Raw genomic sequence first — 16237 nt, 5'->3', positions numbered from 1 at the left:
ATTTCTCCAATCCCTCACCAAAATAAGACCTCAGAAAGTAGCAGAAGCAAAGATCCCCCTGGCCACCCACGACACCTCTGCACTGCCAGTGGGCTTGGATCCAAGTCCATGTTCAAGCCTAAACATGCTCAGCATTCATACAGCTTGGATGGAAAGGCGTGGGCTTTGGGTAAAGGCATAAGAAGAGAGAAAATATACATCATTCCTCAGCACAGACCTAAAGACATGCTTGTCTGCAGAGTGGATGGAGCAGGCCCACCACCCACCACTGGGTCTTCTGTCCGACACAAAGCAGCCAAGCAGTCTGGATCCATCTCACATACCACGGGACCTGCTGGGAATGACAAGCCACTGAATTACACTTGTCCGCTTGGACACAGGGAATAGGTGTCAGGACACACTGAGCTCTCGCTGGCTTTCAGCCTGTGCTCCTGCACAGCTCTGCTGTGGCTGGAGATGGGGTAAGATCACCTGAGGGTCTCTGCAGCAACAGCACGCTCAATCAGAGCAACCTGGGGACTAATGCAAGGCATGGGCAGGAGTGAAAAGAGATAAAAAACATGACAAAAATCACTTCATGTTGCTCAGGCATGTTTGGGAAAATAGCACAACAAAGAGTAGCCAAGAAGAAGTTTGTCCTTAGTGAAGGGTGGTCCAGCAGCAGGACCAGGGACCTGCCACGGGAAGGGGGTGGCTGGCAGGGATCAAAGCCTTCTGGAAACCTCCCTGCGGACGGCGATGCCCGGAGGCAGGTACAAACTGTAACGTTCCTCCCTGTGTGACAATATTCACAAGAATTAGCATTTCGGAGGAATGCGGGGATTTATTCTTCAAGGCCCACCATATCCGCGAGCGCTACAGCCCAAACACTGCACCAGCAGAGCATGTGCTTGATAAGAACCCAGGAACAGATGCCAGCGGATTTAATGTGGGACAGGAGGCCCATTGCAGGTTTGCAGACTGCTGGCAGGGTCAGCTGTAAATATTCCCTTACAATCAAAGGCATTCATCTAAGGATTACATGCTGGGGGCTTTGTGGTAAAGTAAATTTGCAACTAACAGGACCATTAATAGTCAGACAGTTTAGTTGGCTCGCTGGCTGCCATTTATTTTCCCCCCAGTCATTTTTACTACATCTAAATACCATGGGGATGTAGGACTTGAATGATGTGGCCTAAGAAATCAGCTTAGAAGAAGTAGAAGAGGGGGTTACCTCCAACAAAGAGAGCTCAACGGGGATCGAATGGGGATATCAATAGTGGGTAATGCCACTGAAGCATGTGAGCTGATTTCATAACCTGATGGAGATTAGCCTCTTCTGTAAGCAAGCAAACCTATCGAGGGATATGAAGTATTGGTCCTATAAAGCATGTTCATAGAGGGGCTGTATTTGAAAGGCTGAGGAGGGGAGGAGAGACTTTGTGGAGTAAGGAATGGCTGTGGAACAAAGACACCACAGCCTGTTTTCACCCCAGTTTGATGCTCACAGAACAAAAATATTCAGAGCAGAAACTGTGCCACATAAGGAATATCTCCCCCCTCTGCAGTAAGCGCTAAGTATAAAATAATTGGTGGCGTGATGGGATGATGACAAACCAAGAGGTCCTGGGCTGAGCAGGCACAGGGTGATGCAAGGATTAATCCGGGATGTTATTTCACCGCAGAGCTGCCTCTCCAGGACTGCAGACCCTTTGGGGTGCAGTCAGCTCTGCACGCCCATCCGATACGTGGGTCCTCCCAGGGCCTTCGCCCCAGCTTGGTGCACCCTGAGGTTGCTGCCGTCTGAGCAGCCCTTTCCTCTCTCTGTTTGTTCTCCAGCCCAGTCGCTACCCCTCCTCCCCCATCATCTCAGAAACAAATCAGGCAGAAGGAGCCAAGAGGGAAACTAATACCAATCCCATTAAATTCTACTGCCTGGGCTGTGTTTTATAATTGAAAAGAAAAACTGTTTTATAACTTAAAAAAAAAAAAAAAGATAACAATTCCTCTCTCTCCCCTCCTCCTCCTCTCCTGCAAATCCTACTCCCTCTTTCATGGAGAAAAGGAATGAAAATAGAGAAAAAACAGGCAGGAAGAATGGAGGGTGTGTAAAACACTCTCAGGTTTCTAAATGTGGAATTTAAAATTTGCAGAGTAGCGATAATCACTCCCTGACACTGAATATCTGACCTAAAGCAACAAAATCATTCTTTGCCTTGTGCAAATGAGCAATCCTTAATAGGAGCACCTTTGACTCTTGTTGTGCTGTTGCTTTCAGTAACCCCACGAGCCCAAAAGCCACAATTTTTCCCCGAAGCCAAGTGCTCCACTTATGCCTTCCTAGTGACGTGAATGCGATAGGATGCAATCTTAGCTGCGGGAGTACTGCACAAATCCCTCCTGCAGCCACTCACCGAGGTGGTGGTACCCTGTCCTGGGCAGCAAAACACTCTCTCTGCTGCTATCTCCACAGCGGGTCATCCCTGGGAGAATGTGGGATGCAATGTCAGCAGCACTGTTCATGCACAAGGCTGCTGTCTATTTTCCTTGTGATCTCCAGAGCTGCTCACACCAGAATTACTCTACCTCTGCAGGTCTTTAAAGAGGTCGTGCGATGCTGAAGGATTTTTCCTTTTCCCTTAATGCTCAGCTCTTCAACGGTGCGGTTCATTCATACTTCTTGCTGAGATTTCTGCAAGGAAAGGAGGTGTCAGTGTGATAATTTTAAAGACAGAGAAATGGAAGCATTAAAGATAATTATTTTGCAAAAGGCTCCTGACTTCAGTTTCCTTGCGCAGGACGGTGACAGCCTGTTTCTATCAGAGATGCCGAGCTCCTGTAGAAGACACTGACCATAACCCAGGTCTGAGATGTTCTGCTCATATAGAAACGGCATTGAAAGGGTCTCATTCCTGGATGCATGGACATGGAAACCTCTCAAATTAAATGATGATGATGAAAAAAATCTGTCTAATCCTTCCCTGAGATCACCAGCAGACTCCAGACCTTTAAATATTTCGGCATATTAATTTACATATCATACTGATTTTAGCTTTTTGCTACTAAGAAAGAAGCTTAACTCCTCACATGTATCTTCTGCCTCCACATCTCATGGCTCTGCTCTGACTCACCACGTTTGGTGCTGAAGAAGAAACCAGCCTCAGCCTCAGCCACCCAGCACCCACCTGCAAAGAGCTTGTGACTACAGCTGAGTGGGACATTTTTCTATTTTCTGTAAAAACACTCATGATTTCAAAAGCATTCCTGTTCTGCTTTTGGACAGGACTGAGATCTTTAGGAAATCACAGTGGGGATGGAGAGAATAAGACAGCCAGAAAGATGTGTCCAAGAACAGCCACTATCTCCCTGGGCATTGCCCTGCTCACACCAGCTGCTGGGGCAAAGCCTCCAACACCCTAAAAGTGCTGTATATATTGAGCTTCCAGCTCTTTTAAGGTGGATTATTTACCCTCGTTTATAATTTATTACTTATTACAATATCCAGAAATTCCATCTGGGAGCCATGAAATCTTTCCCAGTGAAAAACTAATCAAAACTAGGAATTTCTCCTTAAAATTATTGGGCTTAACGACCTGTTATTTTCCAAGCAGCTCTGGGTGGGAGCCTTCTTCCCCCCGGGCCATTAGGGTTACAGAGAGTTCACTGCAGAGCTGCACTCTCTGCACTGATACGATGCCCATCACAACAGTTCCTGAGCATCTCTCCAGACAATAGTCACCTTTTGGCTGAAGCAGCCAGGAATTATTTTGATGCACTTCTTCCTTGCTGTTGCTAAGCTATTCTCGCTGCTACTGTCATTCTTGGAAGCCAGAGGTGAAGAGCAGGACCCCCCTCCAGAGCCTGGCGTTGCACAGACAAAAGGAGGACACGTCCCCACCCATCGCAGCTTTATAATAGCAAGAAGCAACAGCTGAATGCAAAGGCACAAGAGGAAGAATGAGAAGATGTTGCAGTGGCCAACGGTCTGGCAGGGTTTTTTTGGCACCAGGAATTTTTTAAAATGATGAAGCGTTTGGTGATGAGGCTTAGCTGATTCATTTCCTGCAAGAGTAAGTCCGGTCATGGGCTAGCAGCTGAGAAACCTCTGTCCTCTCCTTTTTAGGCCACTGCTGTCTGTCAGGATGCTGCTCCTCGAGAGGGACCACACAGCTGCGGGAGAGGCTGCGTCCCCAGGACACTCCACTCAAACCCATGCTCCCTGGGGAGAAGCAATTTAGTGTCATCTCCAGCCTCCTGAAACAAGAGGTGCTCAAAGAGCTCCCAGAACAGGTATTCATTCTGCAGAGTCAGAAATAAAGAGGTTCTGGGAACGATCCCCAAGAGGAGAAGAGCAGCAGTCCCCAGGCACAACCTGCTGCATGTACGAGAGCTATGAGAAAACCTTTTAGAATAGAATAGAATAGAATAGAATAGAATAGAATAGAATATTTCAGTTGAAAGGGACCTACAATGATCATCTAGCCCAACTGCCAACCCATGTGGAATCAGGAGGCGGCTGGGTTGAGCAAGGCTCGTAGGGGCGCGGGGTACAAACTCAGCGCTCCAGGAAAGCACTGCTGGAAAGTCAGATTAATTCTCTCCATCGATATCTACTAGTGAGGGCTAAAGCAATGCCCGCACCCTGTTTCCCATTATTTCCTCTGCTGTTGACTGGTTTTAGGCCTCCATCTTTTCTTCCTCATCTCTACCCATCATTTGCTTGCACCTTTTTCCTGCTTTTTCCCCTGCCATTTTTATACACCACAGACCCTGGTGCCTCCTCCTTGCTTTCTGCTGCGAGTTTGGAGGGGAAGGGAAGGAGGCACAGGGCTGAGGAATGGGAAGAAAAAGAGACCAGGAAAGCCACATGTCCCAGAGCATCACCTCTTCTCCTTACACCACATGCGGTGAGACAGCAGCAGAATAAAATGAAATATCTTCTTATGGATCAGCAACTGGTAAAAATATAGGCAGTGAACAAGTAGGAATAAACGTGCAGTTTTCCACCACGGAGGGTTCGAAGCCGTGGACAGTATCGCCAACGCGGCCACAGAGGCCGGTGGGCTGCGAGCCGGCTGAAGCCCTTCGGGAAGCACCTTGTGCCCATTAGGTCCAGAGCATCCCGAGTGGCAAAGAGCTGGGGGTTCCCGCGGGTGGAGCTGAAAACCGCAGACCCACGCTGGCAGCTGGGTCGGTGGGTGCAGCAGGGGAGCGCTGCCAGCTCACCCAGCCTTTTGCCGTGCCGTGTCCCGCTGCCGCTTTGCCCACCCGCGGGGAACGCGCCTCCGCAGGGCCGCCCGTCCCGGCGCCCCTCGGGGCCGCAGCGCTGGGCACGCCCCTGCCGGGAACCCACCCGTGTCCCCCCCGGCGGGCTCCCCCCCCCCGAACACCCCCGCCCCTCCCCGCGGGGTTCCCCACGCGGAGCGCTGCCGCGGGCCGCCCCCACGCGTGAGCGCCGCGCCCCGCCCCTGCCGGCGCGTGGCCCTTCCATTCAAGCGATCCGTGACGTCAGGGAGGACGTGACCAATGGGAGCAGCGCTGCGGGCCGGCACCACCAGGGCCGGCCCCATCGGGCCACGAGCACCGCCCCGCGCGGCCCCTTAAAGCGCCCCGCCGCCCCGCGCAGCCCCGGCCCGCCGTCCGTCCGTCCGCCCGCCCGCCCGCCCGTCCGTCCGTCCGTCCGTCCGTGCGAGCGAGCGATGAGCAGCCTCGTCCTCCTGCTGTGCACCGGCGTGACCTGTTGCATCGCGGCGGGAGGCGCTCCGCGGGTGGCGGAGGCTGCGCTGCTGGGAGGAGGTGGGCGAGCGCGGTCCCACGCGGGACGGGGTCGGGGAGAGCCGCGGCGGGGCAGCGCCTGGCTGCTCTGCTCCTCCCTGCGGGGTGCACGGAGCAGGTTCGCCTCTCCCAGGTGAGGCTCAAGCTCAGCAGCGGGTTCAGAGGTGCTTTGCTGACCCTTCCGCCTCCACTGCTTTGCAGATGCCACCGTCGCCGAGCTGCTGGAGGACAAGCAGGAGCCCGTGCTGGCACCGAAGCCACAGGTGAAGTTCAATCTCCGGTCCTTGCTGGATGCTGAAAAGGATGGTTGCATGCTCACCATCGGCCAGTACAAGTGTCTGGAGGACTGCAAGTTCAATGTAACAGCTAAGACCTTCTTCATCATTCATGGCTGGACAGTAAGTATGGAGGATCCTGCATGGCTCTAGGTGATGCTTAGTGTTCAGTCTATCCACTTAGAGAGAGCAAACTGCCCTGTAAATGGTCTGTGTGACAGCCTCTAGAATATGCAGGATTTGGGACAACTTTTCATGTTTTGAGTGCTATAGCCTCTTAGTAGCTGCACCTGAGGTCTCTGGAGCAAAGTGATGTGGGTTGTACTTAAGAACACTGTGAAATCACCCAACTCATTCACAACTGCCCAAGATTGCTTCATGTCTGTATAATGTGAACATGGTAAAGGGAACTTGAGATTTTCCCTAAAATACAACTAACTGACCACTATGAAGGTGGCCCTTGACTTGACACACATATAGACTTTCTGTAATCCTAGCTGTGTGTCCACGATCTTCTGCTCGTGGTCTCCTCAATAAAGAAAGAGTGGGCAGACAGACTTTATCAAGCTTTCTTCTTCTGCATTTGATGTAGCTGAGTGTGTGTGGCACTAGGGGACTTATCAACTCTACCAGGGCTCATACAAACAGTGGTGCCAGGACTGGAAAATAATTTTGCAATCCATCAGAATTTCTGAAACCCTTGAAAAAGAGCAATAAGGTGGCATGTAACAAATGCCTCTCCCTCCTGCCTTAAAAGGCAAGGCACCTAATTACATCCAGAGTCTCTCAAAACCTGTTTTTCTTACACCATTAGCGCAGTGCTGAGTGGGGTTTGCAGAGGAGCTTACAGCTGGAGCAGAATATGTAAATGGTATACAAATAACTTAACTGTGAATGTGTAATCTTGGTCCTGTGAGCTGGAAACTAACACCTGAATCTCTCTCTAGATGAGTGGCATGTTTGAAACCTGGCTGGGCAGCTTGGTATCTGCTCTTCAGGAGAGGGAGAAGGATGCCAACGTGGTCGTGGTGGATTGGCTTTTGCTTGCCCACCAGCTCTATACTGATGCTGTGAACAACACGCAGATTGTTGGAAAAACCATAGCAAGGCTGCTTGACTGGTTACAGGTAACATGAGTTAAGAACGGTCTCTGTTGTAATGCTCTGTGAGGGACCGTTGCACAAGGGAACGGAGTAGACACCAGCTCCAACACTCATGAGCAGGGAAGGCTCTGGTGTAATCCAAACCCTAGGGCTTGGTGGGGCGATGGCTCATAGCTAAGGTGCTGCGCTCAGCCCTTGCACAAGCAAGTGCTACCGTGCTTTCCTGGGAGATGCTGCTTTGTGGCATGCTCGGGTCAGTGAGGTTGAAGGGGACTTCAAATCTAGGAGTCCTGTCTGAGCAACGTAAACTCAGGAGTTGGGCATTCAAAGTCAGCGCTGGCTTGGCAAGAGGGTGGAAAAGGAGAAGGAAAAGGCCCATGGTGCTACACTTGAGCCCATGGCCAGTACTGAGGTCTGCTGGCAGCTCCCTGGGGGAAGGCTGTTCCAGATGCTGCTTAAACAAAGAATATCATAATTGGGGTTGGAAGCTGGTTACTGTGGTTGGGGGCACATCACAAGTGCCATCCAAACCATTCAACTTTTACTTGTCTTGACGAAATAAAGAACAAAGCATGCTTGTCTGCCCCCTCCTTCCAATCTAGTCTTAGAATTGGACCTTAGTCCTGCAGACCAGAGCGGTGCCAGATGCCCTGAAAGGCAGGGGGGAAAATTACCATATCTTTTGTCTCCTTGCAGGAGAACCCACTCTTCCAGCTTGAGAATGTCCACCTGATTGGGTACAGCCTGGGTGCCCATGTTGCTGGCTTTGCTGGTAACCACATCCATAGGACAATAGGCAGAATTACAGGCAAATGGCTTTTAAAGCAGTTTCTTACCTTTCCTTAGTGGCAGCAAGTTTCCCTGAAGAGGCTTGTTTCCTGTGTTGCTGCAATGTTGTTTTGGGCTTACCTAGTCAGAAATGACAAGTTTCCTACCTGTGGCAGCAGTGGGGAGTATAGGTCTCTTGACATGAGAAAGTATCTTAATTTTGAACCCCAAATGTAGGGGGAGTTTCAACCTTTTGGAGGACAACCTGATCTTGAGTAATATTTGAAGTTAAATGTGGGTTCAAAACAAGTCCAGCTCAAGCTCTCCCTTACTATCCAAATCCTAAGCCTCTGAGTGATACTGTTTTTGTAATTATAGCTCAAACTAATAGAAGTGAGAGCTATTGGGTGCAGTTTGTCCCATGGGCTGTTTGGTCCCAAAAAACCCCAACCCCTCGTTCTGAAAATATCTTGAAGAGAGAGCTTCTGACTCCAGAGGAAAGCTGATTTCAACATGTGAGAACTTAGGGCATGGTACAAGGGGTTGCATTAAGCATTTAAATGTCTCACTGGCAGTGAGAATTCCTCAGAGCCTAGCAATAAATATCTGTATTTAGTTAAGCAGGAAAATCACCTAACAATCAAGTTGGAGAATGGCTTACGAGCACAGCTTCAGGTTGGGGGTGAGGCTCAGAGGTTAACAGAAAGTCTCAAACCCCTAATGGGATCTCAGATGCAGGGATTACCTGGCTGCTGCTTAAACTTGTATTAGTCCCTCTGTATGTCCAGTCTGAAAATAGACTAAATGTAGCCAAGGCAACTTTGACTACCAACAGTCTCTGTGGGGTGCTAGACCTCTTCTGGTGTTCAGTCACCTACTACCTCTTGAAATATCTCTTCACTGTGACCTAGCAAAGACTCATTGCTTCCAACAGGCAATCTGAAGCCATCACTGTAAATAGAGGAGACTGGTGTTACTACTGGGTTGTATTGCACCAAAAGTGGTATGGGACATCTTCATTTGTTCCCTCAGTAGGCCCATGGTAAAGAGATCTTGGGGGACAGTATCTGCAATGAGGCAGGGACTGTCTGTGTAGCACCTGGTTAGGAGGGCTGCTAGCAGCGGGTTCCTGGCTATATTCTGTATCAAATAACCCAATTTCTTATCTGGCATCTTGTGTACTGTCTCCAATATCAGGCTTGGATCCAGCTGGCCCTATGTTTGAAGGAGTGGACCCTAGCAAGCGCCTCTCCCCCGATGATGCTAACTTTGTGGATGTCCTTCACACCTACACAAGGGAAACACTAGGTGTTAGCATTGGGATCCAGATGTCTGTAGGCCATGTTGACATCTACCCCAATGGGGGAGACTTCCAGCCTGGCTGTGGATTAAGTGATGTCTTGGGAGCAATTGCCTATGGGAGTAGGTTCTCATTACTTATTTTGCCTCTGGTCAGTGTAGACTCCTCACAAATAGACTTGGGTTGATGCTGGGGGATGATCTGATTTATAAGAGCAGAGAAAACTATTTTTTCCTTCTAAACTGCCTGTACTACTTAAGATAGTTGCTAGAAACTAGACCTGCTTTTAATTCTGAAGTTGCATGTTCTCACTCTAACACCTGATCATAAACTATGGTTGTCTTATGCTAGGTCTAGAATCCTCTTTAAATCTCTTTTCATGATAGACACTAAATGACAAGTCCTCTTCAAGTGTCTTGCACTAACCTCTTGAATTGCTAGTGTTTGAGAAGCGTTCAAGTTTGGCCACGTTCAGCTCATGTTGGGCTACAAAAAGGTATAGCTCACTATCTTATCAGCTGCTGGAGTGACAAATACTTAAACAAAATGTATCCCTTGCAACTCTGCTTCTCTAGCAATTGGTGAAGTTGTTAAATGTGAACACGAGCGGTCTGTGCACCTCTTCGTGGACTCCCTCGTGAACCAAGACAAACAAAGCTTTGCGTTTCAATGTACCGATTCCAGTCGCTTCAAGAAGGGCATCTGCCTGAGCTGCCGGAAGAACCGCTGCAACGGCATTGGCTACAATGCCAGGAAAACACGCAACAAAAGAAACAGCAAGATGTACTTAAAAACAAGAGCTGACATGCCGTTCAAAGGTACCTTTTCCATCTTAAAAAGAGCATAATCTCATCTCTAGGAGTGGACTCCCAAAGTCAATGTTGGGAAAGATGTAGAGGTAAAAGAGTAGCATCACCTCAAAGCAGCGCAGCACCAGGCATTAGTCTTTTGCAGTTACCTGGCTGCATTGCTGTTCTGTGGCATTACTGTGCTCCTTCCTCCATGTAAAATCAACAGGGCTTTGACCATAAGGACACTCTGCCTTTTGAGCAGGACTACAGTTTACACGTCGTACTTGCAAGACCACCCCAACCTTAGAGCAGTGTAAGGTTTGGGGAGCCCTCCCCAGAGTGGACCTGCTGTTGTTGTTGTGTAAATGTCAACTTTGTAATCAGTAAGGGCAGGAAAAAGTGATCAAAGACGTCTCAATAAATACAGGGCCTAGCCTTTGCCAGTCAATTTCACAAAGAGCAATGCTGAGCAATGTTGTCTCTCCACAAAGTTGGTTCCATCTATGCTCTCCTTGTTTCTCTCCAGTCTACCATTATCAGATGAAAATGCATGTCTTCAGCTACAATAGCTTGGGAGAGGCTGACCCCACTTTCTCTGTCACCCTTCATGGCACCAATGGAGACTCCGAACCCCTCTCTTTAGAAATGTAAGTCAGCTGGCCTGTTGTGCTTGCTCTAGGTAAGAAGGCCACTGGGACTAGACAAGGTGGCATTACTCTTTTTCCTCTGGTAACACTAGCATTGCATCTGAGCCTAGCAGCCTCACTTCATCACCATTCAAAAAAATTTTCATCCAGTAACTTAAATTGCTTTCTCAGCAATAAATTATAATTGATGTGCCCAGTCCTCTATATATTAGCCTTCATGGCTCATTGTTGAAGTACTTTGTTTTGCTTTTCCCCTCTACCATTTGGATATAGTCTGAAAGCACCCATATCTCTGGAGGCATTGTTGACCTCGTTTAGCCTCTCCCAGAAGAAACAAGGCATGAAATTCACCTTTAAGCTACGGAAGGATGGCTGAGCCAAATACATGATGCATTGTATTGAACCAGCTATCCAAGCTCACTTTCTTTAGTGTAATTGGTAATTAACTGGTGACAGTTAAATGTGGAGCACTTGATAAGCTGCAAAGGGCTCTGCTTAACTTCTTGCATGGAATGAATGAGCATCTGGCATGCTTCCATAAGGAAGAAATGTTGAGTCTCTGCTTGTCTTTCAGGCTTGATCAAGTTGGTCTAAATGCTATTAACACTTTCCTGGTCTATACTGAAGAGGACATGGGTGAACTTTTAAAAATAAAGCTCACCTGGGAGGGAACATCTCAGTCATGGTATGATCTGTGGAAAGAGCTGAAGAGCTACTGGTATCGGCCTGCAAAGTCTTCCCAGGAACTGCATATCAGGCGTATACGTGTGAAATCTGGGGAAACGCAAGAGAGGTAATAATTGTGTTAGACTGCATGTGAGCTGACTCAAAACTTCAATCAAAAGGAGAAATATTCAGAATGTAGCAAGAAAAGTTGTGAGTTTGAACTTAGCTGGTACCTTGAACTGTCTTTCCTCTTTGGTGTTACCAGCTAATGCTCCCTCATGGTGTAGGAGAGTGGGTTACTTGCCAGCAGGAGGTTGCAAACTAGGCTTTAAGCAAAACTAGTCACTGCAGATCAGATCCGAGATGTTCTTTTGCTTTATTTAGATATTGTGACACTGTCTTGCCTGCCCTTGGACTAAGTTAGCCTACTTCAAGATGGTTTAGATCATACCTGAAGGGTTAAAGTACCGACAACACCAAAAATACTAAAACATATAGATGGGCATGGCTATTATTTACATGTATAATGTGCTGATTTGGCACAACAAGCTAGACCTAAAACTGCAACTGGTAACATGATGACACCAACTCCTTAAGCACTGTATTGCTCCTTCTGAGATCTCTGTAATTGGAAAGCTACCCGAGCAACCAACAAGGAGTAAAGCTGCCAAGCATGTCGCACTGCAATCCCAAATCTTGTGTTAATGTTGTTCTGAAGGTAACTCAGATCTGTCAAAGAACAGCACTTGATACTGACAATCTTCCCACATCTCTCAGAGCTTTAAATAAGCATCTCCTATCATCTGCAAGGTATTCTGCATCTTAGTTTCTACAATCTATGAAACATAGGGGTAGTAGAAGCAAAGATCCCCAAATAAAACAGTAAAGTAGGAAATAAAACAGCCATTCAACAGGCTAAGGGTGCATCAAGATGCTCCACAGGAAGAATGTCAAATCAAACAAGTTGTCCTAGAATTAGCTGCAATCCATATTGCGTGTTGTTTGTTAATCATGGAGACAACAGGTACCTTCTCTTGACTTCTGATTATTCCTCCTAGATTTGCTTTCTGTGTGGAGGATTCCCAGATGACCAGTATATCTCCTGGTAAAGAGCTCTGGTTTGTGAAGTGCACAGAGGAATGGCAAAAAAGGTAGGAAAATCAGCTAAGAGAAATCCTGCCTGATGCATGTGGCTGTGCTGGCATGAGTGGAGCCAGGTGGCTTTTGGTTTTGTGGGGTTTTTTTGACTCCTGGAACCTCTTTTTCTTTAAAAAAAAAAGTTAATAAATTCTAGCCCAAGTTTCCCAGCTTTAAGACTTAATTTCTTGTATGTCTTGACTATCACTAACTAGGTGATATTATCTTCACTTCTGACCTTGGTTTGTCATCTTGTATCTTTACATGCTTAGTACCAGATCGGCATAACATGATCCCTGGCCTAAAGAACCTGTCTGCTTGCTACTATGGTAGATGCTAAAAATGAGGTGCTACCAATACCCAAGATCTTTGCAATAGTGGAGAGCTAATTAGAGGCATCTAACTGCCCTGTAAAACAGAGGAAAGCTGGGAGTGCAGGGGGTTGCCTCAAAGATCGTTTCAGCCTAGTAGAAGATCTTAAGCTGCCAAGAAATCTCTTGATCAAGTTTGGGCTCAACTACATGAGCAAGACACAGCTGAGGACTTGCCACACTTTTACAGTACTGACTCCTACTGCTTCATCTCTGGCTATGCTAATCTCTTCTGGTTCAGGAGCATGCAAACACAGCCATTGCCAGAGCATCTCAGCCCTGCTTAACCTCTGGGGGACTTTCCAGACACCTAGGATCAGTCCTCAGAGCATGACTTCTAGTAAGTCTGGTCCCAGCAGTGACAGCTTTATTGCTTCAGCCTGCCTCTAGTCATGTTCTGAATGAATCCCTGTTCATTTGACTAAATGATTGTCTCCTTCAGATGAAGCCCAGCCTTTTGGCCTCTCAAATTTCAATTAGTAAACTTAGACCTTTGTCACTTCTTATCTGGAGACAAAGCGCTTGCTAGGGCTAGCAAAGCCCTGTGGAAGTCATGCTTTGTACAACCCTCTTGGGTGGCAGAGCTCAGCTCAGAAATGCAAGCTGGTACTGTTCCAGGTTTGGCAGAAACTAGCAAGCTGTGCTCCATACAGCAGCAAACAATTCTGTGAATGAAACCCCTGTGCAAAAACTTGTTGCTCTGCCACAAGTCTTGAAAGATCAAGTAAATATTCCTGCAGGTACAATAAAAGGCTATTTTGATATGCTACTCTGTAACCCCCATAAAACAGAATTGCTGGCACATGTGCCCTTCCTGCTTTACGCGTGGCGTACAGCTTTTGCACGAGGCAGAGGAACAGATCCAAGCTCCAAAGCAGTATAGTTTCTAGGAAATGATCCTCTCGGAGATCACAAGCAATTACTTATTGTTCAGCTCTCCATTCCTGCCAAGTCACTGGAAGATTATAGTTCCCTACTTGGAGACTGAGTCTGCAAACATCTGTCCACCCTGAATGGATCTGAACAGGCAGAGTCTAGCATCAAGACCTGTAATTTCTGTTTGCAGCCTGCTTATGTGCATAATATCTGCTTCAGGCTCTCATTGAGTAGCTACTGGGCAAAGTGCTGCTTTGACAGAATAAAATACCAACCTGTACTGTCTAAACCTGTTCTTAGTGTCCTAGAGTTCCTCAGGAATTATTTATTACTCCTCTTAACTTCTACATTTAACTAGATATTTTTTCCTCTGCTTTTCCCACATCTGTCTCAAATTTGCTCTGAAGACTTCTCTAAAGACTCAACTGAGCAACCTAGATGCATGAAGACCACACAGGTGGAAAAATGCTCTGGCAAAAATCTGGCTTGGTAGCACTTAAAGCAACTAGCTCTTCAGGACAAAACATCTTGGATCAGATGCAAGAAACTGAGGAGCAATTGATGGCCTGTGGTCCTAGACCTAGAATAACTTCATTCTCCCTTCCCCAGGGAGCCTGGTTTGCACATTTAACCTTACCTTGACCTGTTACATGCTGCATTTCCTGCCTGCTCCCATTAACCAGGACTATGGATGAGATCTTCACAGATCTAGACCTCAGCAATGATCTTCTGGTCTGCCTGCTAGTGGAGTTGAGAAGATAACCATGCTAACTGCCCATCAGACTGTTGGTGACAGAGCTGCCAAGAACAAATTCACATCTAGTGTAGGAGTTACTGTGGGTCCAAGAGCACTATGGGCTGTGGGAAGACAAGACCAGCACAGGTCAAGTGTGTGGGGTTGTTTGGGGGAGGTGTGGGAATATACATAATGCCACTTAACTTCAAGTTGTCCTTTGCTTGCCTTAAAAATAATCTGTTCTGTGTCTGGCTAATACTGAAATCTCTATTACCTTAGAAGAAGGTAGTACTCTGTCCTCCCTGTACCTAGGGCAGAACATGGTGCAGATGGCAGGTGATGGTGTTGGCAGCTGCTCCTTGCTCCCCAGTCAGTGTCGGCAGTGAGACCGTCTGCTCCCGTGCATTGATCTCTTTGTAAGAGGCAAATGGCAGCTGCCCATCTACTGACTGTAGGGGAGGAGGAAGGTAATGAACTGTACTGCTTCAGGAGAGCTTTGCACCACTCCTTTTAACTACTGAGAATGCATTCACCTCTGTTCAGATGCTGTTGTAATACCAGTGCATAATTAAGACCTTATTTTTGTGCAAAGTATTTAACTAAGCCTAACAGATTATATCCTACCCTCTTTGCCACTACATCCCAGCTGGATTCCCTGGTGCCAGGTGAACTTGGCTTTGCTCTGAGTTTGACAGACTGCCTACAGCTGTCCTATTTGCTCCAGCAGAGTGGACCTTGTCAGAGGTGAACTAGAATTTTTCTTTTTCTCTTTTTGGAAGGAGACTTGGTGTAACAACTCTTGAACTTTTGGCATGCAGAAAGGCAATCTCAAAAAATGGTGTTGCCAGATGGCGCACTGAGTTCTTCTGAAGACTTAGCAAGTCCTTCTGAGGTCTGTGATTCTCTGAGTTCTTGTAGAGCTTCAATCCAACCAAAGCAAGCACATTTGGAGATATTTTTTTTTCCCCCATGGTCTTATGTAAAGGCTTCAATAACTGTGACTTGTCACTGTGCCATACTTAGAGTGGTTTCAAAGCCCTATTTGTATATTGTGGTTTTTGTATGACTTAAAACATAACTTATTTCTCATATTGTACATATGTAAAGTTTTAAACACTTCTGTTTTGAGTAACAGTTTTTATAAGCCTTAAGACAAAAAATAAAGGGCTTTGTAAAAATCAGCGAAGTCTTGTTATTGATCTACGACAAGCTTTGACATGCCTTGCCAGAACAACAGCCTATGGCCATCTTGTCCCTCTCCTGCAGGTCACTGAGACCAGCAGAAAGAGGACATGAAGGCAGAGCAGCAGCCAGGTAGGTGCCCTTATCCAGTACCCTCCTTCCAAGTCCTCTCCAGGTTCTATTGCCAAGGTAGGCTTGTTCCCTCCACCCATGCAGTACCAAGTATCTTCAGGAATAGACCAAAGTCACTCTATATCTACTTGTGTTGCAGCTCCTGAGATGCCTGTTGTACAACATTACAAGTTTACTTCTAGCTTTAGCCTAGCAGTGAGACCATGATTTCAACAGTGCGCAAGGGATCATCTTTGGCAGAGTAAATATTACAAAATAAAAATCCCTGTCTGGGTAGCAGTAACAGGGTTTTCTGTCTGCCCCTTCCCCACATTGGCTATAAGACATACTCAAGCAGGGGAGACCACCAAAAATGTTAACCTTTCCTTCCCACCCTGTTTCCTTTCAGCCATAGCAATATCACTACTGCTTTTGGCTGGAGGAAAGCAAGATTGTGTTACTTGCTCTCTATGGCTATTACAGCAGACACTGGAAAGACCATTGCTGCTGTGCCAGGCTA

General features: G+C 47.2%; 1 protein-coding gene across 3 annotated transcripts; it reads left to right on the top strand.

The window, feature by feature from the left end:
• Positions 1-5596: 5596 nt before the first annotated feature.
• Positions 5597-15540, top strand: LIPG (lipase G, endothelial type). 3 transcript variants are annotated; one of them, XM_072859922.1, is made up of 10 exons: positions 5597-5775; positions 5956-6152; positions 6977-7156; positions 7829-7940; positions 9098-9322; positions 9776-10018; positions 10518-10638; positions 11213-11431; positions 12363-12454; positions 14094-15540. In XM_072859922.1, the coding sequence occupies exons 1-10, from the start codon at positions 5679-5681 to the stop codon at positions 14132-14134; spliced, it is 1527 nt and encodes a 508-aa protein (XP_072716023.1). In that variant the 5' UTR covers positions 5597-5678; the 3' UTR covers positions 14135-15540. The 3 variants fall into 3 exon arrangements, with proteins under 3 accessions (XP_072716023.1, XP_072716024.1, XP_072716025.1); XM_072859923.1 differs by having other exon boundaries at positions 12363-12455; positions 14072-15540; XM_072859924.1 differs by lacking the exon at positions 14094-15540 and adding an exon at positions 12714-12744 and having other exon boundaries at positions 12363-12455.
• The last annotated feature ends 697 nt before the right edge of the window (positions 15541-16237 follow it).

Source organism: Ciconia boyciana, chromosome 4, assembly GCF_034638445.1.
Source record: "Ciconia boyciana chromosome 4, ASM3463844v1, whole genome shotgun sequence".
Taxonomy (NCBI): domain Eukaryota; kingdom Metazoa; phylum Chordata; class Aves; order Ciconiiformes; family Ciconiidae; genus Ciconia; species Ciconia boyciana.
The sequence above is the reverse complement of the archived record's forward strand: the minus strand, read 5'-3'. Positions and strand labels throughout refer to the sequence as shown.

Coding starts and splice junctions, on each gene's coding strand:
- LIPG (XM_072859922.1), top strand. CDS start 5,679: ATGAGCAGCCTCGTCCTCCTGCTGTGCACCGGCGTGACCTGTTGCATC. Junction 10,019..10,517: donor AGCTGACATGCCGTTCAAAG/GTACCTTTTCCA, acceptor GTTTCTCTCCAG/TCTACCATTATCAGATGAAA. Junction 10,639..11,212: donor GAACCCCTCTCTTTAGAAAT/GTAAGTCAGCTG, acceptor CTTGTCTTTCAG/GCTTGATCAAGTTGGTCTAA.